The sequence below is a fragment of the Aquila chrysaetos genome, chromosome 3 (genome assembly GCF_900496995.4).
Source record: "Aquila chrysaetos chrysaetos chromosome 3, bAquChr1.4, whole genome shotgun sequence".
Taxonomy (NCBI): domain Eukaryota; kingdom Metazoa; phylum Chordata; class Aves; order Accipitriformes; family Accipitridae; genus Aquila; species Aquila chrysaetos.
The window spans coordinates 75,982,273-76,007,148 of record NC_044006.1 but is presented as its reverse complement, the minus strand read 5'-3'; the positions used below and the strand labels follow the sequence as shown (position 1 = coordinate 76,007,148).

At 45.0% G+C, this 24,876-nt stretch overlaps 1 protein-coding gene across 27 annotated transcripts in view; it reads left to right on the top strand.

The window, feature by feature from the left end:
* The window catches only part of OBSCN (obscurin, cytoskeletal calmodulin and titin-interacting RhoGEF), a 194,343-nt gene that overhangs the window by 5,633 nt on the left and 163,834 nt on the right, over positions 1–24,876 (top strand). For all 27 annotated transcript variants that reach the window (XM_030007899.1, XM_030007913.1, XM_030007905.1 and 24 more), the window contains exons 2-7: positions 3,402–4,540; positions 12,194–12,463; positions 14,759–15,019; positions 18,763–19,065; positions 20,116–20,382; positions 21,236–21,511. In XM_030007899.1, coding sequence (XP_029863759.1) covers positions 3,415–4,540; positions 12,194–12,463; positions 14,759–15,019; positions 18,763–19,065; positions 20,116–20,382; positions 21,236–21,511 — 2,503 coding nt within the window. In that variant the 5' untranslated portion in view covers positions 3,402–3,414. The remainder of the gene's footprint in view (positions 1–3,401; positions 4,541–12,193; positions 12,464–14,758; positions 15,020–18,762; positions 19,066–20,115; positions 20,383–21,235; positions 21,512–24,876) is intronic.

Here is a 24,876-nt window from a genome sequence, read left to right as displayed (position 1 = left end):
GAAGGTCACCGGCTGGCTCCCAGGCAGGCACCTCTTGTGCCAGTAGCCATCTCTCTGCTCCAGGCACTTCTCCCCATTTTGCAGAGCCCAGTTTGAAGGAGAAGTATAGCAACTTTATTTTTTTGCTCTTTTTGATGCTAAGGATTTGAAGCTAGAAATGGGTCAGAGTGACACATCTGTTGTTAGAAACAACTAGGGACCTAGGAAGGATGAGACATGGCAAAGTCTTCTAAAGATGTATCCAAGTGCTTTGATGGCACAGTACAACCAGACATTCAAGATAATGGCTGGGAAAGATTAGGACATGATCTCCGAGTCTGTGTTTTGATTGTTAATTCTTAGCTAATGTAGCGAACGTTACTGCTGGATTCTCCAGAGATGAACCTGAATCCCAGCCTCCTCTGAACATTGAAATGCTCCTTCCCCAAATTAGCAGAAGACTGATTGTCAATCAATTGGCTTCAGTGGAAATTTCCACTCACTTCAATGTACTTTGGCTCAAGCCCAAGGCTTGTATTTGTGTCTTCTAACCATTCATGCAGCTTCTCTGCTTGCAGCTTTGCAAGTGTTTATGGAAAATACATTTTAAAGCTCAAGTGAGGGCAAAGGTTGAAGGTAGTAAGAGGGACTAAAGAAGTGCAAGCTAGTTCACAGATTTCTAGACTAGTTTGAGACCAAGGGAAAAAATAGTTCTGTATATTCATTGCAACTAGTATTGAAGGTGATCACTCTACAGATAGTCAGTTGGTCTTAGCACTAATGACTGCAAGTCAATCATTCGTTTCACTATTAGTGTTTACTAAGAATGATTTTTCCCCATTACCTTTTTTTTTTTTTTTTTTCCCAGATTTAAGCTTTGAAAGCATTTTCTTTAATGTCTAAAGGTTTTTGGTGGAATAATGGAATTTTCTTGATACCAGGAAACAAAAGCAACCAAATCTGAATTAGTTTAGAAAGGATCAATTTCGTCTAAAGGGAAGAGTCTCTGACTGCTTCTTAAGAGTTTCATATGTTCTTTGGAGGGGAAGAGACAGGATAGGATAGGACATAGTGTATTTCTCCTGTTAAATATAGAAAGAAGAGTAAGTTTCTTTCTGCCTTAGATCTGTGGCCCAAATGAAGTTTGAAGGTTAGCTCAGCTATACCATCTTCAGTGGTAATAATGATTATTATTGGTAACAAATACATTTTGTATTTTTGTGCCACCACTTTCTCAGTATTTAGCTTTAATGGCAATTTGTGTCTTTCAATCCCCAGCAGTGTAAATGGAATGAAAAATTGTAATCTGTTATTAATTTTCATGCATGATTTGTCATATACTCCAGCAAGTACATTGTCATATATACACTGTGCACATAATTACTTATGAGACCATCCCTGTCTTGATATGAAGAAGAAATGAGAGGGGAGCCAAGACAGAGTGAAAATAAGTGATTTCCCCAAGGTCATGCAGCAGGTCAGTCCAACCCCCACTCCGTGGTGCCATCAGTGATCTGCACGTTAACGTTCACACACTGCAACAGGAGCTCGAGGAGGACGGAAAAAATAATGAAACCTCTGCTCAAATGGTGACTCAAGAAACGAAAGCAGGTTTTTGGCCTGCTCCTACTGATTTCTGCTGGAGGTCGGGGGGGATTGTGAGAGCATCTGCCATTGGGTGAGGGAGTGGGTGGATTTGTGGCCAGCAGGGAAGCCAAACTGCCGTAGGATTAAGAAGGATATTTCTGTCGCAGTGACTGGTTATTATTTCCTTTCTGAGTTACAACGCACAGTGCCCTGGTCGTTTTGCTTTGTGTGGCACTTTGAAGGCGAAAAAGCAGAGATGCGACACCAGCACTGCGATCGCCCCTCAGTAGAGACCGTCCATATAGCTCAGACAGGAGCTGCATGAACTTGCCAAGACAGGAGCGTCTGGCATCGTGAGGCCAAAGAGATATAGTAGCTTGGAGAGAAATGGTGCACTCAAGTCTTTGGAGTAGGACTTCCAGAGAGGCTTGGAGCTTGGGCGCTTGCTCTCCTTACAGAGCACTATTGTCAGGTCTAATCCTGCTCCCAGGGAGAGTCAGCTGGTGCACAGTTACTGGTGCTAATGGGGTGAAGACCAGGCTTTTAGCTGTCCCATACTTATCAAAGTAAATGCTAGCCAATGCATGGAAAAGGGCTTCCTGGAGGATTAGAAGCAGAAGGGAAAGGACATCCCGGAATCCATGTAAGGAGCAGTGAAGAAGCAAGAAATGTTTGTGTGCTACGTGGACTTGAAGGGGACCCTGAAGGCAGTGATCTCTGTTGTATTGCTCTCCAGCTGGACAGGGACGGGTAGATTCTCTGTGTGAGTGAACATGGCTGTAAAGATTAGTGCCTCTGATTTTTTATTTTTTTTTACTTTCTCGGGACACAATGGCACCAGAATTGCCATGAGCTTTAGTTTTGAATGCTGCCTGAGCCTCGTCCCCTTGGCTGGTCCGTATCATCAAACAGCTGCAGGTTGGTGCACAGGTCCCTCTGAGAGCAGCTGAGAATAAACAGGCGATAAGAAACACCCAGCCTCGTTGCAGCTGCGTCTGGCCCTACACCAGCTGGATGAGGCTGTATATAAGCCATAGATACTCATCGGCTACTGCCGCTGTCAAAGTAGCTGTGTCTCAATGGTTGTGTTGAAAAGAAGCTGTGAATAAAGAGAAATATCGTCAATAATATGACAGGCGTACCCGTGTGTCCTCCTAAAGGCTGGCTCCTGCAGGAAAGGGGTTTGCCGTAAGGTCTGCGTGAATGTGGTTCAGAGAACAAGGCTTAGGGATAGGTAATGACCAGACAGGGCAAGAGGAGAGATGAAGCATGTTGTAGAAGCAGAAATTAAAAAAAAAAAAAAAGGGGGGGGGAAAGCAAAAACAAAAAAAAAAGGTAAGGAGAAAGAGAAAAATTGAAAAAGCAAGGGCAATGAGATAGAAAAAGAGATGAAAATGAAGAGGAGATGAGCGTGATGGAGGAGGTATCTTGATGGGTAGACACATCTCTCAGAATTTAATGTCTATTTGTTTCTCTATGGCTACAGAACTAGCCCGTATGTTATGTAGTGTTAGTGCAGGTCACTTTCCTAGTAGCAAAGCTGAAAGGGACCATCATGTTCTTTCTGTATGAGCTGCCCAAAGACTTGTATTTTACCCAGTGACTGCTGTGGGGAAGTGAGCTACCTTCTCCGTCAGCAGTTTATTGAGCTCAAATTGAAGAAATCTGCAGGACCTAAAATATTGCAAGGCCTTCTCACCCATAACGAGAAGGACAATGAAAACATGACTGTTCTAGATGACAAAACACCCTGACACCATGGAAGGACAGCAACTCTTTGCCTGCACCACCTAATCTGCTCTCCCTTAACATTTTTCTTTCTTCTCACCCTTTAGGAAGGAAACCGAGATGGATTACAGCTCGTTCAGTGGAGTGCCCCGGTTCTTGACCCGGCCTAAGGCGTTTATGGTGTCTGTGGGGAAGGATGCCACCTTGAGCTGCCAGATCATTGGAAACCCCATCCCAGTTGTGAGCTGGGAAAAGGATAAACTTCCAGTCCAGTCTGGGGGAAGGTTTAAAACCACAGAAGATGGGGATCTCTATCGGCTAACAATCTATGATCTGAGCCTGGAGGACAGCGGCCAATACATCTGCCGGGCCAAGAACACCATCGGGGAAGCTTTTGCAGCTGTCAGCATCAAAGTTGGAGAGGAGACCACAGTGACGGAGTCAGCCCCATACTTCATCCAGAAACCCTCCTCCATCAAAGTAACACTGGGAGAAGACGCCATGTTCAAATGCAAAGTCCAGGGCAGCCCTCCCCTCTCGGTGAACTGGGAGAAGGATGGGAGACACCTGCGGAACCGGGCCGATGCCGGGCGCTTCCAGATTGAGTCTGCTGGGGAGTCGAACGCTCTCACCATCCAGTGCGCCCGGCTGGGGGACAGCGGCACCTACACCTGCCGGGCAGAGAATCCCATCGGCTCTGCCAGCGCTTCGGCTGCGCTGGTGGTGGAAACGCAAGGCTTTTCCAACCCGGGCAGCAGCAGCCACTTCGATACCAGCTGCGGCAAGACGGCATCCTTGCTGTCGCACTTGCAAAAGAGGCGGGAGGAGATCAGGAAGCTGGACGTCTCTCACGGGGCTCTTGATTCAACATCTGCCTACTCCATGGCAGAAGGGTTGTCTGGCATCAGCTACAGTCTTTCCCGAGATTACGAACGGGCGGCTGGACTGACCACCAAAGGGGCCCGCAACGCGACTTTCGGGGCGCTGACACGCATGTGCAGCGTGACGGAGGGGAAGCACGCCAAGCTGAGCTGCTACGTGACGGGCGAGCCCAAGCCCGAGATTGTGTGGAAGAAGGACAACGAGGTCATTTTGGAAGGGCGGCGGCATGTCATCTATGAGGATGATCAGGAGAACTTTGTGCTGAAGATCCTCTTCTGCAAGCAGATAGACAACGGGCTGTACACCTGCACGGCCTCCAACCTGGCAGGCCAGACGTACAGCTCCGTGCTCGTCACCGTCAAAGGTGGGTGCTTTTGCTTCTCACTGGGGTGCCTGCAAGGAGACAGCCAATGCACTTCTGAATCGGGGTGGGAGCGTGAACAAAACTTCTGCCACCGAACTGCTGCAAAGGAGTGTGGGTTAGACATGAATAAAGCTCTCCAGCTGTAAAGGGGGTTAAGTACTGGAATAGATGACCGGGGGGGAGACTCTTATCACTGGGGGCGGTTAGGAAGGGCAATAAATGGGCACCAGTCAGGGATGGATGATGTAGAACTGGCTGTTTGTGGGGCAGCTGGGGTGAACCAGATCTCTAAAGCTCCCATCCATCCTGGTTTTATAGTAATCTAACAGATCCCTTACCATCCTCTGGATCAGTGACTGCTAAAGTCCCATCTTACCCTCTAGGCTTTCATCACATCTGGGTTTATATCCACCACAGTGTTTAGTCAAACTGGCACACACGTGCCATTTAAGCAGTAGTAGAGGAAACTCCTCCCTGCAAGCTGAGTGTGTCAGGCTGCCTTGGATCCCTTGGGGGACCTACTCCAACTCTAATTACAGTCCATCTCAATTTTCCTGTACAGTGACCCACCAGCACTCTTGTTCTTGCCAGGCTCTTCGGCCTTTTCCTAGCTTGTGTTGCTGCATAGCCTGTAGTCCTTTTATGCTCCCAGAACTCTACCAGGTCCAGGATGCCTGTGTTTGCTGTGGTCAGTGGTGAATAACTTGCTTTCAGAGGGTCCCTCAACGCTGGTGAAGGTCAGACCAAGTTCTTCAGAATGGTGACAAAAACGTGACACACATATTTTTCACAAAGGAAGCTCTAAATTTTCAAGCTGGTCTCCCATTTAGCAAGGTTACAGCAGGCAGTTTGCAACCCAGGCAGCACCTGTAAATTAACTCTCAGATGTAAAAGGCTTTGCCACCTGAGTGGCAAAATAGATGTTTTTGACTGGCAGCAAAATCAATTAGAAATCCAAATGAGTAGGAAAGGTCTGTGTTTCATACCCACCTTTAAGGCTCTCAGCTTTTCTTTGGTTTTCTGGTTTCCCTTTTCTGGACCTCTCCTTTCACACTCACCGTCTTTCCCGTCAGTGACTCAGTCCCCTGTCCATCAGTGACACCTGACCCGTGGAACTCGCTGGCACTTGTCCCACTCGTTGCTATCCCTTGGAGGTGCTGAGTGGTGTTGGGAAGGGCATTTGTCCTCTTCCATAAAGCTGCGATTACCTCATGAGTCAGGACTCGGAGCTGAAGACCGAGCCTGGCCCTTGGGTAGGGGTTCACTTTGAAGATGGCTCAAGCTCTCTTACTTGCCCAACACCTGTCTTCCAAAGACAAACACCCTCCCCTCTACCGACGCTGCTTTAATTATTCTCAATGGGTGCAACCTGTTCCAAAGGAGATGGGGAAGGCATGCGAAGCAGCAGGTCTGGGAGCGAGCACCATGGGAAAAAGTTATCGATCAATGTCCATTGTGAGTCAGAGGGCTTAAGTGGGAATGTTTATGGACTGTTTCTTTGTTATGCTATACCATATTGGGCTTTCTGACCAGGCCAAGGCTGCCATGGAAAATCTACGTGTGTTGGTTATAATTAGGCCCTGAATAATGACTCTCCTTTGTGTCACCAGAAGTCCTTCTCAGCCCTCCAAAGACAGCTCAGAATGATGTAGCAGTGAAGGAACTCTTAATTCTGTTGTTTGTGCCATTGGTGATGCCATTAGTTCATCTGCCATCGGGTTTAGAGAGGTAGGTCTCTAAACAACCTTCTCTTTGCTCAGTCATGCAGAAGAGGCTAAATTCACCAAGCAGCCGCCCTTGGTAAGCACCATGCTGCTGCACTGGTCTTTCTGCAGGTAACAGCATCTTTATAGAGCCTGTGACACTGCATCCACAGGTTGTGTCCGTAGATCCATAGACACACGTACCAGGAAACACAAGCTTCATGGGTTTAAATATGCTCTGGCATTTTCGGTCACAGAATTTCAACACAAGAATCTGAATGAGAATATTTATGGGTCTTTTAAAGGTAATAATAAAAAAGACTACTTAGTCCAACATCCTGTCTGTAAGGTGGCTTTTAGCAGTCTCTCAGGACATAGGACTGGGCACAGGTCAAACCTTCTCTAGAAAGCCTCCTATATTCTGTCATTCTAGGTCCTAGACCTAGGGACCCAACATATTTGTAAGCACTTTGCTGAGCCCATGCCTTAAAGATCATTAAGCTGAAAAAAAGAGATTTTTGAGCTGTTCCTAAATGAAATGTAGTGAATCAGATGTAAATCTCAAAGGAGAGGCTACAGGGCAGAGAGTCACTCTCACAATTACGGAAAACCAAGAGCTGATTACTCCAATTCAGAAATGTGTCTAGAGCAGGGATAAAATGACAAGCCGTATGCTGAAATGTGAGCTGTAAAAGTTAGGAAATGCTTCCCAAGAGTAAAACTCTGACAAACCAAAGAGCAGAGAGGATGGGAGGAACAAGAATAACCAACCTGAATTTCCTGAAGGCTTTGAAGATGTCCCTAGGCCATGTGTAAAGTTAGCAAGAACAGAGTACAGGTCTCCATCCTTGGGCCTGGGCCAAGCAAGGTTCATCTGAGTCCCCAAATACAGTAATCAGAGACTGTATGAAAAGGTTAAAGGTTGCAAGCCAGATAGGATGGAGACTGGAAAAACAGACTGGTGCTGAGGCCACTTTATTTTCCCTCTGAACTGAAATTATTTTGGATGACTGCTATCAGGCAGTCACATTGGACATCTGAAAGAATATTTGAGAAATGTGGAGGTAGAAAGGAAACTTGGAAAGCACAGTAACTAGGAAGAAGACCAAAGGCACAAGATGGTGGAAGCTTGTCCATGTACCCTTGGATAGCTCCCATATTCTTACTCTCACTGATCATTTTTGTTAGGCAGAAGGAAAACTTGACTCTGGAATAATAAATGGAGAGCCCGTGAGAAGGCCAGGAATAAGCAAGAGGAAATGTAGCGAAGTGAGAAGACCAGGTCAAGCAGACAGATATGCCTTGAGAAGGTTAAGGAAACATTGGCTTCTTTGCAGGCTGCACCTATTCTTAGCAAAATATGTATTAGCAGGACCTGCTTTTAAAAAATAACATCATCTCATTGCTAGTTTCGTTGGTATGGACCAAACAAAAAAGCCTATGACACTCTGGAGAAATATGTTCTCAAGACAAGCAGCCAAATTCATATCTGATCTAAGCTCTTGCAGTTTCCTGCTAACTCCATGAGCTGCTCTTGCTCTGTGCTCCCTCAGGGTTTTGCTTTGCTGTTTCTATATCACATTTTTCCCAACAGGCAGGTTTTTGTAGATCTCTTATTTTATCTCTTCGTTCTCCTTCTTTAGAAATGTTATTGCCTTCATTATACTCCTTAATGAGTATTTCTGCTTTGGCTAAAAACAGATTAATAGAAAAAACTGTACAGTCAAAAAATTTAAAAAAAACCCCAAACCATACTGATACTAGAGATGAAACTAAATGACCTGTCAGGGCACTCTGAGTTAATGAAAATGAGCCATGTCCTGGGAGTCCAGGCGTTACAAGGACAAAGCAGAATTCCCATTCAAATTCACACCACTGAGCTCTCATGGAACTAAACGTTTTTAGATAATGGTGGATTTGGAGTAATCAGAAAAACACTGTTTCGTACATTTGGTTGGATTCTGTAGGAAACGACATCCACTTGAACTGCTCTTCCAGCTTGTAGGATGTACAGTTCAGGTACCTCTTGCTTCTGCAGCCTGCGTCAGCTGTGACTAAATTGTGTCCCCCGCCGTGCCTGGGACTCACACGAACACGGAGCTCTGGTGACTTGAGCAGAGCTGAAAGTGCGTTCTATTGTGGGAGACACAGCCCAGCTGGGAGAGCATCCTTAGGAAAGGATGTGGTCAGGAACCCATCAAACCACGGCTTCCAAAAAGCACCAGCGCAGATCCTGTTTCCACTCCAGTCATTCTGACACGAACCATCTAGAGTTTCTCGCAGGAGATTTGAATAATTGAGTGTTTTGAGCAAAATCACCATTTTGCTGTGGAACCGAAAGATCAGAAATCACCTTTCTTGTTCCATGTTAAATAATTTCTAACCAGCTCTGATATTTATAGGAACTAGCGACAGGAGTTAGTGGCACTTCTTATCTGAAACAGAGGGTCCCTGTGAGAATTATGTCACATGTAACCTCAGCTGAACACACTTTTTGCTTATCTTACAAGGACATTTTCAGATATTATGAACATTTTGTATTATAAGGAAAAGAGTTGATAGCTAAATGGCTTTATCTTCCGTGTTAGAGTCATTCTTAACATGAGCTTACATTGCGAATTACCTTGTGAAAAGGTAATACATGACAAACAGGCATTTAGAAAAGAGCAGTCAGTATTTATGGAGTCTCTCAGATCAAATATAACATAGTTACCTGCAGCAGCTTTTCCCAATGTGCCTACAGTAGTTACAATGCAGAACATCTCTGAATTGTGCTGGGTGCTATACAAATAGGTAAGCGAGGATGCCTACATTAAACAATTTGCAATGTAAATGTCAAAAGCTGACAGACTGCAGGCCAATGTGGGGTGAAAGAGAGTAACAGAGGTCTGTGCTCAACTCACCATGCTGCCCAGTGGGAGAATAAGTGTATTTATTTGTTTTCACATTTAACTAGTTAAGCAGAAAGTACACTGAAAGGCTGGTGTGAAGTTTAGTGCTTCCTTCCTCAGAATAAATCTTCTTCATGTAAATATTATACATTTATATACTCAGACTGTGTTGGTTAGTCTGTTAACAAGGAAGATGAGCCACCTGCCTTTCACAAATCTTTCCCTGAGACCTGGGTTGCCTGTTGATCAGCTGGAGACACTGTTCCCTCCTGGCCACCTCTCTGACCTGGGCAGGGGGCTGGCTATGGGCCAGATGAATTATTTGGGATGCCTACTCTAAAGAGACCTGTGGTCCTTCTGTAGTCCCCTCTCCAAAATTAACCCCTACTATCTGACCAGGTACACGCTAGATGATGCAAAGAGCATGAAGATATATTCAGGAAGAGGAGGCTGGTGGGTTTTGGAGCCTCTCTCACATCTCCAAAACAAAAAAAGCAGTGGGCTGGGTGAATCCCAGGCTTCGATTCAGTTTATCAGCTGCTGTCTCTCTGAAGCTCCATTCAGAGTGAGATAAGACATGTGTGCACATGTCAGTAGGACAAAAGCAAAGTTGTATTCAGAGGATATCTGTGACCCCAAGCTGCCAAAGATAGCCTTGCACCTACTTTCCCTGCCTGGAAAAGCAGTGCTGTTACTGCAACACACATAAAATCAATCAACCAACATTTGTACATTTAAGAGGTTTTTCCTAGAGCAGCTTTTTTTTTCTTTCTTTTTCTTTTAACTTTAGATACTGCTTAGTGACTGTAAAGGGAGAGCGGTTAATGATATGGCCAGTTGCTCCAAGTATGAGAATACACTTGTGTGCTTCTCAGGTGCATCTCATATTTTCTTCTGGCCCTTGGGCATGTCTTTGTGTTCTCATTGTCAGAACCAGACTGGCACCCTTCTGATTAATGATTTCTTGATCTCATCCTCTTGCTTGTTCCCATGGCATGAGAATTACAACTGTTTCATTCCCCCTGACTACATGGGGCACTTCCAGAGGTGATATTGCATTTCCAGAGGTGATTGATTGCAGGGCAGGACTCTGAGTTGCCTGTTGGTTAAAGAAAAAAGATAATTAACACGTAGAGTGTGGGCAGAGCAGGTGTGCGTAACCGTTGCTGAAGGCTTTTCAAGGCAAGACTTCAACTTGCCTTGAATTGAGGTGCATTAATGCAAAACATATTTTAAGAAAATAACCAAGTCGACATGGTGAGCTAGAGTCACCTTCCTGTTCCTAAAGGTATTGTATGGGTTCCCAGTCAGGTTTTACTCTCAGGATAACACAAGGTAGTAGATAGCATTGCTCCCTCCAGGTGTCCTGTCAAGCCCTTAGGGTCTGGTATCTCTATGCAGGCTGTGCTCTGCTAGAAATGGTTGGAGGTCTTTATGTGACAGCTGCAGTCGTGGCTGTGCCAGGGGGGGAATGAAGGACCTGCAAAACTGCACACGTGAGTTTCTAGGGCTCGAGTTCAGAAAAGAGCAAACCAGATCAACGACAGCACTGCTCCCATAGCAGGTCCTGTCCTAATGGTGGGGCAGGAGGGGACAGGTGATGGACTCAGACGCTGAGCTACCAGATCTGAATTTTACAAAACGGAGGCTCCTGGACATCAAAGCTTGGATCTGGGATGTTTGAGGGCCTTGATTTTTGTTTCTCCAACCTCTAGAGCACTGTGAATCTGAGTGGGATGTGCCACTGCAGGCATGGGCTTATAAATCTAAGACCAGTCTACTCCTGTTTGACTCTTAGACTAATAGTTGGCATTACTGACTGCTAGTGACCACATGACATTACCAGCCTGGGAGTGTGTGTGGTCAAGGAGAGGGAGAATGGAGTCACAAAAAAAAGGCTGGGAGCTGGTGCAGTAGTTATTAGAAGATGAAGGTACATGTCAAGACACGATCGCTCACAAAGCATGAGTGGTGATCCGAGTCCGTGATATGACTGTGGCACCAGTCCCGTGGCTGTTACCACAGGCTGCCCAACTCCCCTTTCTCCAGTTTAGTGCTGGGCTATCAGGATGATTTCACAGTGCAGCTGTCACTGGAATTAAACATTGTTCTGTTCCTAAAATGTCTTCCCTCACTGCCATGCAGCTGTTTTGCATGTTTGGTCTACGCTCTGGTTTCTCCCTAAGCCAGAGCACTGCAGCCCCACTGCTGGAGGAAAGCAGAGGCAGTCAAGAGACTTGGGATCTGCCTCTAGTTCCTTTACTGTCATTGACAAAATGTGATACAGAGCCTTTGATGCTGGTGGGGAAAACAAAAAACTCCTCCATCAGCTACTTCTGTGCTTTCGCCCACATCTGTCCTTCTGTGCACAGCCACCTCTCACCTTTCTGTGCCCTTTCAGATCACTCCACTGAGCTCACTTCTGCTGCAAGACCCCTAAAACATTGGTTCTTGCACCAGCTGACCAGCTCAGCTGCTCACAATCACCTAGAATTGCTGCCCTGTGCCCTCTCCCTATGGCTGGCTTGTTTGCTATTTACCCACGTGTAGCATGATTACTTCTAAGGGCTTGTACTTTGATGTGAGGGGGCTGTTGCTATGTGTAGAGTCAGGGTGGGTGGCTCCTTCCCTTGATTTTGTTGGTGTCACTTAGTGGCAAGGTGCAACGCAGAGGTGTTCACGCTAGAGGACAAGCAGGCCACAAGAGCAGACTTTATTAATTTGATGCTTCACCAATGTGTTCACATTGCTTTGGATTAGAGCAAAGTCCTCCGGGTGGTGGTGTGGGGCAGGTACTGCAGTTCAGACTGATACTGCTTCGTTTTTTAGATAAGTCCTTAAAATAATTCTGCTGGGATCTAGGATTTTTTTTTAATGTGAGAGCAGAACACCTGCTGTAGTAGGGCTTTATTATGAGTTTGGATGGCAGCTCAGGACAAATCAATATCATTAATAAGGAGTGTTATTCGTTAATTTTTTTTCTATCAACTTATTTGCACACCTCTTGCCACAGACCATCATAACCTCTTGTTTCTCCTTTCTGTTTTTATCCTCTTAAGAACCCTCAATACCCTTCAAGGAAAAACTGAAGGATCTTGAAGTGAGGGAGAAGGAATCTGCCACCTTCCAATGCGAAGTGCCCGTTCCTAGTACAGAGACAGCTTGGTTCAAGGAGGAAACCAAACTCCGGCAGAGCAAGAAATACAACATCGAAGAAGAGGGCACATATCGCCGGCTCACTGTCCAGAACGTCACCACAGACGATGATGCTGTCTATATCTGTGAGATGAAAGAAGGGAGCAGGACCATCGCAGAGTTGTCTGTCCAAGGTGAGAAAGGCTCTTGCTCTTTCAGACCGTCCAAGTCTCGCGTACCAAGTGCGAGATTCATTCATGAGACTCCAGACTCGACCTTGTGAACGGCTTTTACCCCATGCATGTGTGCAGTGAAGAACAGCAGACTCCCGTACGGCGTGAGAGGAGAGCCACGTGTGGTCGGTCAGTGGGTCGCTGGGTCTCCTGCCAGGGTGTATCTGGGACGCAGGGTCAGAGAGCAGGGACAGATTGTGTTGCTGCACAAGATACGTCACCTGGTGGGGACATATGCTTCAAGGGGCTTCCTAGAAGGCGAAGTTCTTGAGCCGTAGCCTAGCACTGTAGACTTTCCTTAACATGATCCCAAGCATCGGATGTATCCCCTGGCCCTGTCTGACACGTCTTGTCTGGTGTCTGGCAAACACTACGGTGAATCTCTTCCGAGAGTGGTGCTGACCACACTGGGAAGCTGGCTTAGCAGCTCTGGTTTATGGTCCAATGTGTGGTGCAGGCTGCAGTCAGCACCAGTATGGTTTTGGATTGGAAACCAGATCCACACCGCAGATGCCTGATGTCTGGAGGTGTTCTCTGGAGTTTGGAAAGCTGATGAGAAAGGGGCCAAATGTGGCTATAGGTCCATGCCCGCGTCTTCTGAGTCTGGTGGTTTAGGACTGAAGTGCAAGTAGGTGTAGAGCCTGGTATGGTGTAGGCGTCTCACAGCGAGTAGACACACACATCAGAGATGCAGGCATGTCTGCAGAAGGGGCCATCGGTTCTGAGCTCCCTGACTTGCTATATAAGCAAGAACCTACCCATGTAACTTCAGGACCTGCAGTTTTGATTTTGATGATGCTTAAGCTGGTATCATTGACACGTCTCCTGTTGCATGAATTGGAGACCTGTCATAGCTACAGGATTGCATTTGGCCTGACTCGTTTGAAGCCTGGCTTTACTCCCAGTGAAACCAGAAGTTCTTCGCTACATAAATGGTGCAAGACAGCTGGGTGACATGCATCCTTCTGCAAATTCTTTTTGGTATCATTAGCAAAGAGTTGAGAGTGCACATGGGTGGAGGCAGAAGGGAAAATTTAGTCTGGAGACGTGGGAGAGTTCAGATAGACATCTTCTTGTTGCACCTTCTGTTAGGTCTAGACCAGCCAAACACAGTAAGTGTGTTTAGCCCCAGTAGGACAGCTGGCATTTGTCTTACTTGTTTGCGCTATGGTACTATGGGATGTTCCATTAAAAAGAGAGTGACTGAGCCAGGTGGGGATCTCAGGAAGGAAAGGAGGCAGAGCCTTCCTGAGGGAATCCTGTGCCTGCCCTGAGGGGAGAAGATTCGAGAGAGCAGGCTGGGGTTGGGAGAATGCGAGAGCTTGGCAAGACGTAAAGGGCTTCAGGACGGGGACACTGCTGAGGGCAGCAACGAGCAGATGTGCGGCCAAGCTTTGGAGAGGATGAGCAGAGAATCGGGGTCTTGAACCCTGCTGATGAAATCTGTGCCAGATCTGTTGCTGTATGAAGGCGTTCAGCATTGCTTCTCATTAAATGGTGAGAGGTGCTTTGCCTGGGTGAGGGCTCTTCTGCCTCGCTGGGACTGTGCCAGGGCTGGAGCCGGTCACCATCTGTCAGTAGGGGCGGTCTCCTGATGCTTTGTCCAAGCTTTCCTGTGAATAGTCACATCTTGTAACTTTGAGGTTATTCTAATAAGTGATAATCATCACAGTCACTTGGAAAGGACACAAATAAGTGAAGTCCATTCCATGTGAATTTCTGGGTTGACTCTAAGAAGAAACCTGAGGTTTTCCAGTCTATTTTCTATTAATTCAGGTGACTGGTGTGTTTGCCATCTTGATTATGTAACTTACTGGTAACTTTGATGGAGGCAAAATCCCAAAGACAGACGAGAGACCTGTCTAGTTTAAGACTGACCTACTTTAGCAAAGTTTTAATCTGAATTCCCAGCATATGTGGCCAATGAAAGCCATATCACTGTCAAATCTGTTCTTGGCAAGGCGACATACCTTGTGTTTACCCAACAGCAGACTCAGCGTGGTAGGCTAGAAACATGAGCGACTGTAGTTAAACAAGATTGCTTTTCTCTCTTTGAAGGCCAAAATAAGTCTTTGGGATTATCTGTTCTGTATAACTCAGAGCCTAAGAATTCATTTAGGAATGTCTGGATAGTGTCTACAATGATTTGCTTGGGTGAGAGCTGTTGGCTAGTCCTGTTGTAGTCTGGATGGTCCAGTGTTGCCAGAGACTTTAATATCTGCTGTTTGCTGATCATAATTAATTTCTTATTTAAAGGGAACATCATTAAAAAACTTCCACGAAAGACTGCAGTCTTCACAAATGATACAGCCATATTCTGTGTGGAGCTGGACAATGAATGCCAGAACATCCGATGGCTGAAAAATAAAGAAGAAGTGAAACCCAGTGATCGAATCTCCATCACATGCTCCGGCAAGCAACATACCATGATCATCCGAGAGTGTAAGATGGAAGATGCTGGTGAGATTGTCTTCCTGGCTGATGAAAGCAGGACTTCTACCCAGTTCACTGTGACCAGTAAGCTTCACTTTTATTCAGCCTTGGTATTGTGCCTTCCCCAGCAAGCAGGTACTCCTGTGGTAGCACTGGTGTTTCAGGTACCACCATGGCAAGTTTGCTGTCCAAAGACAGCAGAAGGTTTGATGTCTGCCACAAAAAGCCAACAACCTGAACATCAGTGTGATGAGATATTATGGAGAGATCAAAACAGAGAGAGAAAAGAGTCCTGGGGAAAAAGCATGGCACAAACATGTATCTTCTCTGTACCATTCTCGTTTCATGCTAGACTGAATATAAAATGATAACTGAGTAAAACATGGGGTAAGGGATATGCATCTTCTCCCCACTGGGAGGTGCTTGGAAATCAACGCGTAAGTTGCATATGTCGCAGTCCCCTTGCTTCATTGTACAGAGAGCACTGCGGGTGCTCCATCTACACGCTGACCTCCATTTTCCAAAATCATCAGTTTCTTTGAGGGGAATTTATCAATTCTTGCTATGGGGATAATACCTCTTCTAGCAAATAGGGGCCACTTATCTCTCCCTCTGTCTCTTTGCTGAGGATTTGGAGGGGAGAGTTAGCCAGCATTCAATTCCTTCCCTAGGTCTGAGTCTACAGAGCCATGAGGGTAGCTTGTGGGTATGCTGGCTCTTGCAGGGAAGTAGGTGCCCTGAACTTTTTTGGCAGAGTATGAAGTTTCTTTCCATTCTAGCAAGTAAAAACATCTGTGAAGGAATATCTACATGCACACGCATGAAGCATTTCAGGGCCAGTCAAATGTTGAACTTGAAATATCTTACTTTGATTTAGCTTCTTAAGCTGTTTGCATTAAAGTAAAATATGTATTAAAAAAAAAAAGCCCAAACCTGCAAGAAAAAGGGGAAATACTTCCTGCTGAAAATATAGTTTCCTTCCTTTTGTGTAGACCAGCAAAGATGTGTCCTCTCTCATCCTCTTTTTGACATGACAGAGCTGGGAGGACCCTGGGAATTGATGGTAGCTATGCTGAAAGAAGGGATCTTTGTCCTGTTCAGCTTTACTTGGGGAGACTGATATAATATGCAGGCTGGAGAATTCCTTCAGCTGGCACATCTGATCTGAGCGAGGGTTTTAGTTGACAGAGCAGTAGCAGCAGGTGCAACGTAGTTGAGATCGGACCTGAAGTGAAATTTTGGTGAAGTTGCCTAATTTTATTTAACTTTATTTTGATGGCACTGCATTTCCCAGGCAAAAACGACGTCATTTAAGACAGAGAACTGCATGTGGTTTCTGGCTCTGCTGCAGTTCCGGTTTGCATGTGAACAAATCATCCACTCTAGTCACTATTTGGGAAGAATAATACTTCTTTTCTTCCATCACCACCTCCAAACTGCAATTAGTCAGTAGTAAAAAGAAATCTTTATTTAAAGGTTTGTAACTGCTGTGTTATCTAAACCTGGTTGGGGCATTCTGATGCTATTGAGCTAAAATGAGGAAAAAACGAGGTAAGTGTCATATTTAGCATTGTGACAGTTTCTAAGGTATTTGGAAAGCTGTAACATCCAACCAAGCACCTACTCAATGGGAATGACAAACTTCAGTTTGATTTTGGACTCCGCTGTTTAAGTTATGAAGCAAGTGTTGATTCATGGAATAGAAAAAGGTAAGAAGCTGCCTTCCCACAAACAGGTCTCTCTGAAGAAAATATTACATTACTCTTACTGATGGTAAGGTCAAGAGATCTGATTCCAGGGTCTAGTTTTCAGCTTAATGCCATACTAATGGGACCTTTGGCATCTAGCTCTGACCAGCAGTAGTTGACAGGCTGGTAACTGTGCACCCCAAAAAACTGATATATCTATTTATGTAAAGAAGAAAAAGCGTATCGCATTGAGATTTCCTATTTTTACACTTCATGCATATCTGATCAGCTGCTTGAAGAATCCTGTGTAATATGTTCACATCATTTTCAATTAGCTGGACGAGATTGGTGTTGGCTGTTGTAATAGCTTTTATCAGGCAAGCAGTGTTTATATATTATTTGCTCAGTATCTTGCATTGTTACTATGGCCGTTTTAAACATGGGTAAACTGAGGCAGAGAGAAGATCAGTTGTCCCAGAGTTTGATTTTTAGTCTAGGGTCATTGTACAGGCTCCCTCCATAGTCATGAATACTTGAGTAGCTGGAATGTGCGATTCATTTCACCCGTCTCGCACACCTTCTTTAAGCTGGCATGAATTGCTCCTGAGTGTGCTGTTCTTCACGGGATTACAGTTGGAGTCTGGTTGACTGACTTAAACCAGACGCCTTTCAGATAGCCAAAATTAAATGAAATGAATCCTTTACCACATCAGTAGATGTGTAACTAGAGCATACCAGATAATTCCCAGCCTCTTGACCGTATTAGTGGCAGCGCATAGTGAATAAAGCTGATGGGACTTGAGCCTTCTCTAAAGGGTTCAAGAGGGATGAGAGGGTGAGTGTAAATCTTCATTATGCAAATACCTGCAGGCATACATTTGTGACTTCAGGTACCATAAAATACCCACATCTCCTCAGTTGTAGGGTCTCACGGTGGGGACATGTCTTTATGTCATTTCCTTTGGAAGTTAATTCCCCAACCCCAAAAGCTGGCTCTGCATAAACTACTAAAACAGAGATCCCCAATGATAGCTATCACTCTTGGGAGACAAAGTTACACCACGCCTTCCGAGTGGGCAATAGCATAAAATTCAGAAGCAGGACAGAGGACAGATACCCAGCTGAAAGCGGCTGCAGAGAACAGCCAAGCCTGGGTAACAAGCAACTGAGATCTCCATAACTCTGAAACCCATGCACTGTTTATTCATGTCTATCTTTTATCTCTGAAATGTCCCACTTGTACCATGTTTAGCTGCTCTGCGTTGAAACCTGTTGAGGATCTGGGATGAAATGTTTTAGTGTACGGTTGGAACAGGTTCTCAAGAAGAAATGGAGGACACAGACTCCTGGCACAGGCTGCTTTTTATGGAGTGGATTTACATTGCTGTGCAGGATGCCACACCTCTGTGCAAAACATTGCAAAATATTGCCACGCTCTTCTTCGATGCAATGGTGCCTGGCCACACATTGGTTCTCACAGACACATCTATGTTCCTGACTGCTCAGATGTGTACAGTTGAAATTCTGACAGAAGGCAACTACCAGCAGACTTACAATATTAGTGCAACTATCCCTGTGCAATGATGTTTAGAAAGCAGGGCAGAATTGTGCCATCTTGCCAGAGTAATCCCATTGAGGTATTTTTATTTTGTTTTAGCCTGGATTCACACCAGGGAATTGGACCAGGAATTTGGTGCACAGAATTTTGAACAACCTTTGATGGTGGTTTTACCCATCTTCTGAGTGAAAAATAACAAGCCGAGTGTTAGCCTGCTTTGCTCAGGAGCTGTATAGGAAGTAGTGTGGGTCTGTATCTAGCACTGAAAATTTAAGCCTATGAATTGTTCATTGTAGACTCTTTGTCTGTGCAGACAATTGTAATATTGTGTAGAAATCACTTATGTTTAGCTGTGGAGGTAGGAGTATTGTACGTCTTTGTGTAATGCGGCCAAAAGCATCTTCTATCCATTTTCTGTCTTTGCCATCTCACAAAAATGTGTTATGGAGGTTTATTAAGGAAGAGCAGCTTTTAGTCTGGTGTAAGCTTTTTCAGTAAGGCACAATGGCTTTTCCATTCTGACATAAACCTCTTACTCTGTTTTTTTTTTCTTTTTCTTTTTTTTTTTTTCCCTTGTGCAGCTCCCAAAAAACCTCCCACCCAACCCCCAGTTGACCCTCTGGTGAAAAATAAAACAGAAACCTCAGTGACGCTAGCATGGTCCCCTCCAAAGATGGACCGCCCCATTCCAATTGATGGCTACGTTGTGGAACGCAAGAAACTAACTGGCTTTACCTGGGTGAGGTGCCATGAGTCCCATGTCCCTGTCCCAGAGTTCACGGTGAGCAACCTGTCGGAAGAGGCCGACTATCAGTTCAGAGTTTCTGCAGTCAACGCCTATGGACAGAGCCCCTACCTGGAGTTCCCGGGGAGCATGCACCTTGGTGAGCACAAAACCATCATAAAAACGGGTCAGTCTGTGCTGATCTGCCACGTGGGTGCTCTAAAGGTGCTTCCATGACTTTGAGGAGGATAGAGCAATTGCACAGCAAAACCTTTTTCCCTTCGCTGGTGGTTCTCCTGTCTCAGTTCAACCGCTGACCATCACCAAAGTGACAGTGGTTGGGATTTCTGTGATAGAGCTGTGAATATGCTTATATTCCAATATCTTGCATCAGGCTGTGTGAGAGGCAGAGCTCTCTGCAATGGACCTTAAGCCTGTAAGCGCTTCTTCTAGACCTGGTATGAAAGGAAAAATTGAGGTGGACTTATAATATAATATTCAATGTATCAATGAGATATCAAACTTGCACCTAGAGATATTTATGGGTGATTATACTGTCATGAAAACCAAGTTCCAGTCAGTCTCTCTTTAATCTTAGAGTTACTAGGAGAAATATGGGGGTTTTACTTTATTTCTAGGGTGCCAATGTGCCCATAGAATCACTGTGTGCAATGGGATTGCTTCTTCCTTTGATTCATTGCACTGGACAATATCGGCACAGACTTTGATCGTACTGTGCCTTGTTATTGTGTCATCCTTTTCCCTAGCTGTCTGAACATGCCTCTGTTCTCCTAGAATATCTGGAAGTGACTAGTAGGCTGGGTGGCCTCCTTAGGATCCTCCTGAAATCTAAGAATATTACTGGTTATTAAATACATAACACACTTGTTGGGGAACATAGGTGTTTCAGGCTTGTTATGCCTTCAAACATCTTAGGGGGGAAAAAAATCAGTAAAATATGCCTGTTGTTCCTTCTCTGCAGAAACAGGACTTACCCTAATGCTAGAGGTCAGTTACCTGCAGCTGTAGAAATCAAATCCTGTTGACCAACAGTGTGTTGCCTTCAGTGCATGCAAGTTGTATAAGGCTGCAGGATTTTATTCTCATGTCTTGTTTACCCCCAAAACTTCGTTCTTAGGAAGAACTATTCTCCAGCGTGGCAGGCTTGTGTCCTTTGGTCTCAGAGACACGTGTTGTTCTTCTTCCCTAGAACCGGTCCTGGCTGTGAAAACCCCCCTGACAACCGTTGAAGCTGTACCTGGAGGGGATGCCCTGTTTACTCTTGACCTTACGACGACATGTTCCGGCACTTGGTACCTTAATGGTAAAGTCTTACAGGAAAGTGAGACCTACATCATTAAGAGAACCCAAACTACTCACACCCTGATCATAAAGAACGTCACCAAGAACGATGATGGAGCAGAAGTGAAATTTGTTGCCAATAATGTTGAGACCAGCACCAAGATGAGAGTGAAAGGTATTTATTTTCATCACTTTCCTTTCTTCTTCCAGTCAAGGGGCAGTTGCTATGAACTGATGATTAGAACTGGGACCGGAGGCTTTCAATGATGCCTGGTCTGTAGGAAGTACCTGAAATTGCATCATATGAACTAACGTGGGGTCCTGGTAATGACCTCACCATGACAGCACAGAGTTCAGAGTGAGTCGATCTAGCCAGCTGGTTGGTATCTTAACTAGACTGCTTAACATCAGCTCATGAATTTCTGTAGTTCACAGCCATCAGTCAGTGGATTCTGTCACCAGATCTACCACTGAGTCACCTTAAGCTAGTAATTTCAGCTCCAGGTTTGGCTAGTCTTTCTGACTGTAGTAGAGCCTTTCAAAACTAAAGGAGTATTAATTACTAAGAATGTTTTTTTTTCTTGGAGTTTTTTAGTCTACCACAGATGTGTGTGATGTACAAGTTAGTATCATGTCACTCAATTTAGCATTGAGAGTTAGGTACTCCAGCTTTCCTCAATGAAATCACGACAACATCTATATCTACCCACGTTGCATGGCAAAATGTAATGAACAGACATTCATTCTGGAAGGATGTGTTTGACCTTGGGTGAAAATCTCTGCAGAAGCATGCTTAGAATATTATTAATCAGTAGAAAGATATGAATTTTTTTTTTTCCTTAGTGACTCTGGCAATAAAACCAGATCAAGTCTCCTGAACTGGAAAAAAATGCTCAGTATTGACATGAGTGTGAGGGCAGGAACAGGACCTCATACTTTTTCAGAGATCTCACAGTCTACAGCAGGCTCATATCAGGGACACGTTTTCTCGATATAACTTGAAGTAACAAAGCCCTTTTTCCTGACAGGTGCTGCAGTGAGATTTACCAACAAGAGCAGAGATATAGAAAAAGTCTCTGCTCGGCTGCGGGAGGAAGCCAAACTTCAGGCTGAGCTTTCGGACACAGAGGCTACTGTGAAGTGGATGAAGGATGGGAAAGAGCTCAAGGCCAGTGAAAAATATGAACTTCAAACTGTGGGGAAGAGGCACATCCTGAAAATTCGCAACACTGCAGCAGAGGATGCTGGAGTTTATGAGTGCATCTGTGAAGGGGATAAAATGCTCTATCAGCTTTCAGTGAAAGGTATGTGACTGTCTGGGCTGCTTTGCATTAATGGCCTGTTCCTGCCCTAAGCCAATAGAGTCATCAAGGGAGAGAAAGGGATTGCTCCAGAGGCAGCGAAGGGAGTTGTGGTAACTCCTCAACAACATCTAGCCTTGACAGTGTCTGTGCTCCCAGAGTAGGAGAACTTGGGAGTGAATCCAAGATCTAACGCTGTCTCAGTGGTAAGAGCTGCGCTTTCACTCACATCGGCGTCTTGATATTCCACACGAACTTGGTGTTATTTCGTGAGATTGAACGGTGGGTAGTGAAAAGGTGCTCTTGTGATGAAGCAATTCAGCCACAGGGGCAGGACATGACGCACATGATCCCATGTCTGCCCTATACTTGCTATGGGATATTGGACAAGTGACTGAAGAGCTAGTTCAGCTCTGATTAAAGTTCTGAAGAACCAAGATCATCTTGGCATCATGGGATTTTTTTTGTTATTTGTTTAGGGTTTTTTTGTTTTCTGGCAATACCCTGATGAATAAGAACAGACCTTTCCAGGGCACATTGGATGCCTTGACTCATTGCTATTTGCAAGGTATTCAGATGGAAGGCTCTATAGAACAAACAGCAAAATGTCATTTTCTTTCAGTGTTTCCTGCTTGTTAGATTTGAACCAGTACTGTTTTACAGCTGCCCTGCTGTTCAGCTGTTCTTGCTTTCATGGCAGTCCCTTCCTCCCTGACTGCCTGCTACCTAGCTGGTGGGCACATCCACTCCCAGAGCAAGACATGGAGTCTTGAACCTTTACCCTCAAACCAACAGCGTTAAGCCTCCCTCTTGCAAGCCTTTCCATCTGTGCAAGCTTTTATGAACTAGTTCATAGGAGAGTTTCCTCTGCCTTGAATGGGACCAGGTTTTGGCTAAAAAGCCCCAGTGTATCCCCAGACCGTTCCTCTTGGGTATCATCTAGATGTCTGCTGAGGTTCAGAGTATACAACCTGGCTTCAGGACAGTCTAGCCTGTTGTCAGACATCATCTGGGGTGAGTTCAGTAGCTATTTTGCTTTGAACTGGCATGTTCACTTTGTAAAGCCTTTTGATTTCCGTGTTCTGTCCCGTAACTCAACCCTCACCTTCTTCCCAGCAGTGATCGCACTGTTTCTACACTGAGTAAGTGTAAGGTGCTTCATCATCATGTTCTGCTGGCTTCTTGCCCTCCTTGGTCTCTGTAGAAACAACAGAGCCCCAGACTAATGTGTATGTTTTGCATTTGACAACTTAATTGCTTGGTTATTCTCAAAGAGCAAACTCAAAAGAGAGCTGAAAAAAAAGTAATTAAAAAATGTGACTAAGTGTATGGAGGGAGGAATTGCTGTCTACACTTGGCAGCTGCTCTTAATTTTGGTTTTTTTCCCTCTCTCTCTCTGCCTTTTTTGCATCATTTTTCATGTTGGCAGGTCTACCCACAGATTTAATTGAATTAGCTGATGGACATTTCCATGTGCTTTTCACTGTAGTGTGACTATTAAATGAGTAATCAATGCTATTATTTTAAAATCTGTGTTGACAAGCTGTAACTTAAGCATCTGCTGTCTGTAGCTTGATTCCTGGAGAATCAGCTTTCCTACATCTCATCCTTGTAGGGTGAGGCTCACAAACGCTGTCCCAGTATCTTACCTTTCGGCGTCGCCACCTTTTATCTGTTCCTCCTGTAAATCAGACGCAGCTAGCTAACGAGTCGTTTGATGAGCAGGTCAGCTGTGTCTGGCACATGGGCATCACGTGGCTGCCGAGATGCCACCATGCCGAGCCGCGGCCAGAGGTGTGTCACTCGCTGGGCCTCCTGCCCAAAAGAGCCCCACTAAGAAAAAACACTTGCCATTTATCACGGCAGTCCCTCCGCTGCCATGAGACTCCACGTGCCAGGCGTCCTCTGACACCTGACCTCCTGCGTCGAAATGGGACACCGGAGAAGTCTCCTTCGGACGGCTGTGGTTGTATTTTTCACTCTAGTTTTCTGAGGAAGTGAACGATGCGTGAATGAACCCATCTCCCTCTTCTTCCTCCCACAACTTTTAACCTGTGGGCTGAGTTCCAGTAACGCTGGTGGAGAAGTAGAGGTCTCGGCAGTGTTCGGTCCCTGCAGGCTTCATGGGCGTAGGTGGTTGGGTGTAGGAGGAGGACTGCAGTGTCGTCCTACTGAAGGGAAAGCTCTACCGTTATGAGTGATTAGAGAAACAAGTGGAAACAGAGGCCCCAAGAAAAAGACAATTAAAAAAAAAATAAAAAAGAGGTTTTCCCTGGTTAAATGCTTCTGGTATGACTTCTTTACCCATAGGTATTGCTTCTAATAGGCAGATTTGGTAAACCCTAGAAAGCAGGGCTGGTAGGGACCTGGAGAGGTCAAGTGCAAGCTCCTGTCCCTGCCAGAAGCTGGTGATTGAAGGGAGTCCCTTGAGGACCAGAGCTAGAGAGGCCCTTGACTGCACCGTCACGTCCTTCCCTTCCCTTTCCCTGTTTATTTGCTCATTGGGTATTTCTTAGCCTTAGATTTGGGGAGATTTGGGACTGGGGTTTTCTTTTCCTTTCTTACCAGTGTACTGCTTGGCAAGTCAGCTCACTCTTCATTTTTTAGGCATCCAGACTCTGCCACTGTTTAACCTGGTGAATATTGGTTCCTTACCAAATATTTGTCTCTAATTACACGCACTACTACAGACTTGGAGAAATCTAATGTACCTAAAAGCAAGGAAACTAAATCCAAGGTCCATCCTTGTGAATAGGGTCTCTGAGCTAAAGGAGAACCCTCAACACCTTGGGAGCAAAAGTCTGAGAGAGTCACCCTTAGCTGGTCCAGACCATGGACTGTAACTGCTTGTTACAGTATCAGCAGTGAAAGATAATAACTGCTTTTGCCAGGCATTCTGCAGAGAGTTGTTAATTTGTATTTTGCAAGCATTTTCTTGAAATTAAGGAAAAAACGCGTACATAATCAAGGCTTTGCTTTTAGTAGCTTTGACTGTACGGTCCCAACAAAGTGACTGGATTATGTGTGTTGTTTTAAAATAATATGTTAAGAAGATGTTTGAATATTAATTCCATTATCTGAAGTAAGATGGGACTGTGGTTTTAGGCTTGCATTTTTAGCTAGGATATTGGTGGGGTTTTGAATCTTTGCTTTGAGGCAATTGGTGACTCGATTATTCCGCTACAAGTTATATGGGGCCAGTTTTATGTTTGTCTTCTATGCTCCAGTTTATTTCCAGGAAGAAATTTCTTTTCATTTCAGTACTATGTGATATCTGTATAGATTTGTAATTTAATATAATTTAATTTATCTAGATTACATTTTAACCTCTTTTAGAGTCGATTTATTTGCCAGGTGGTTACAATATA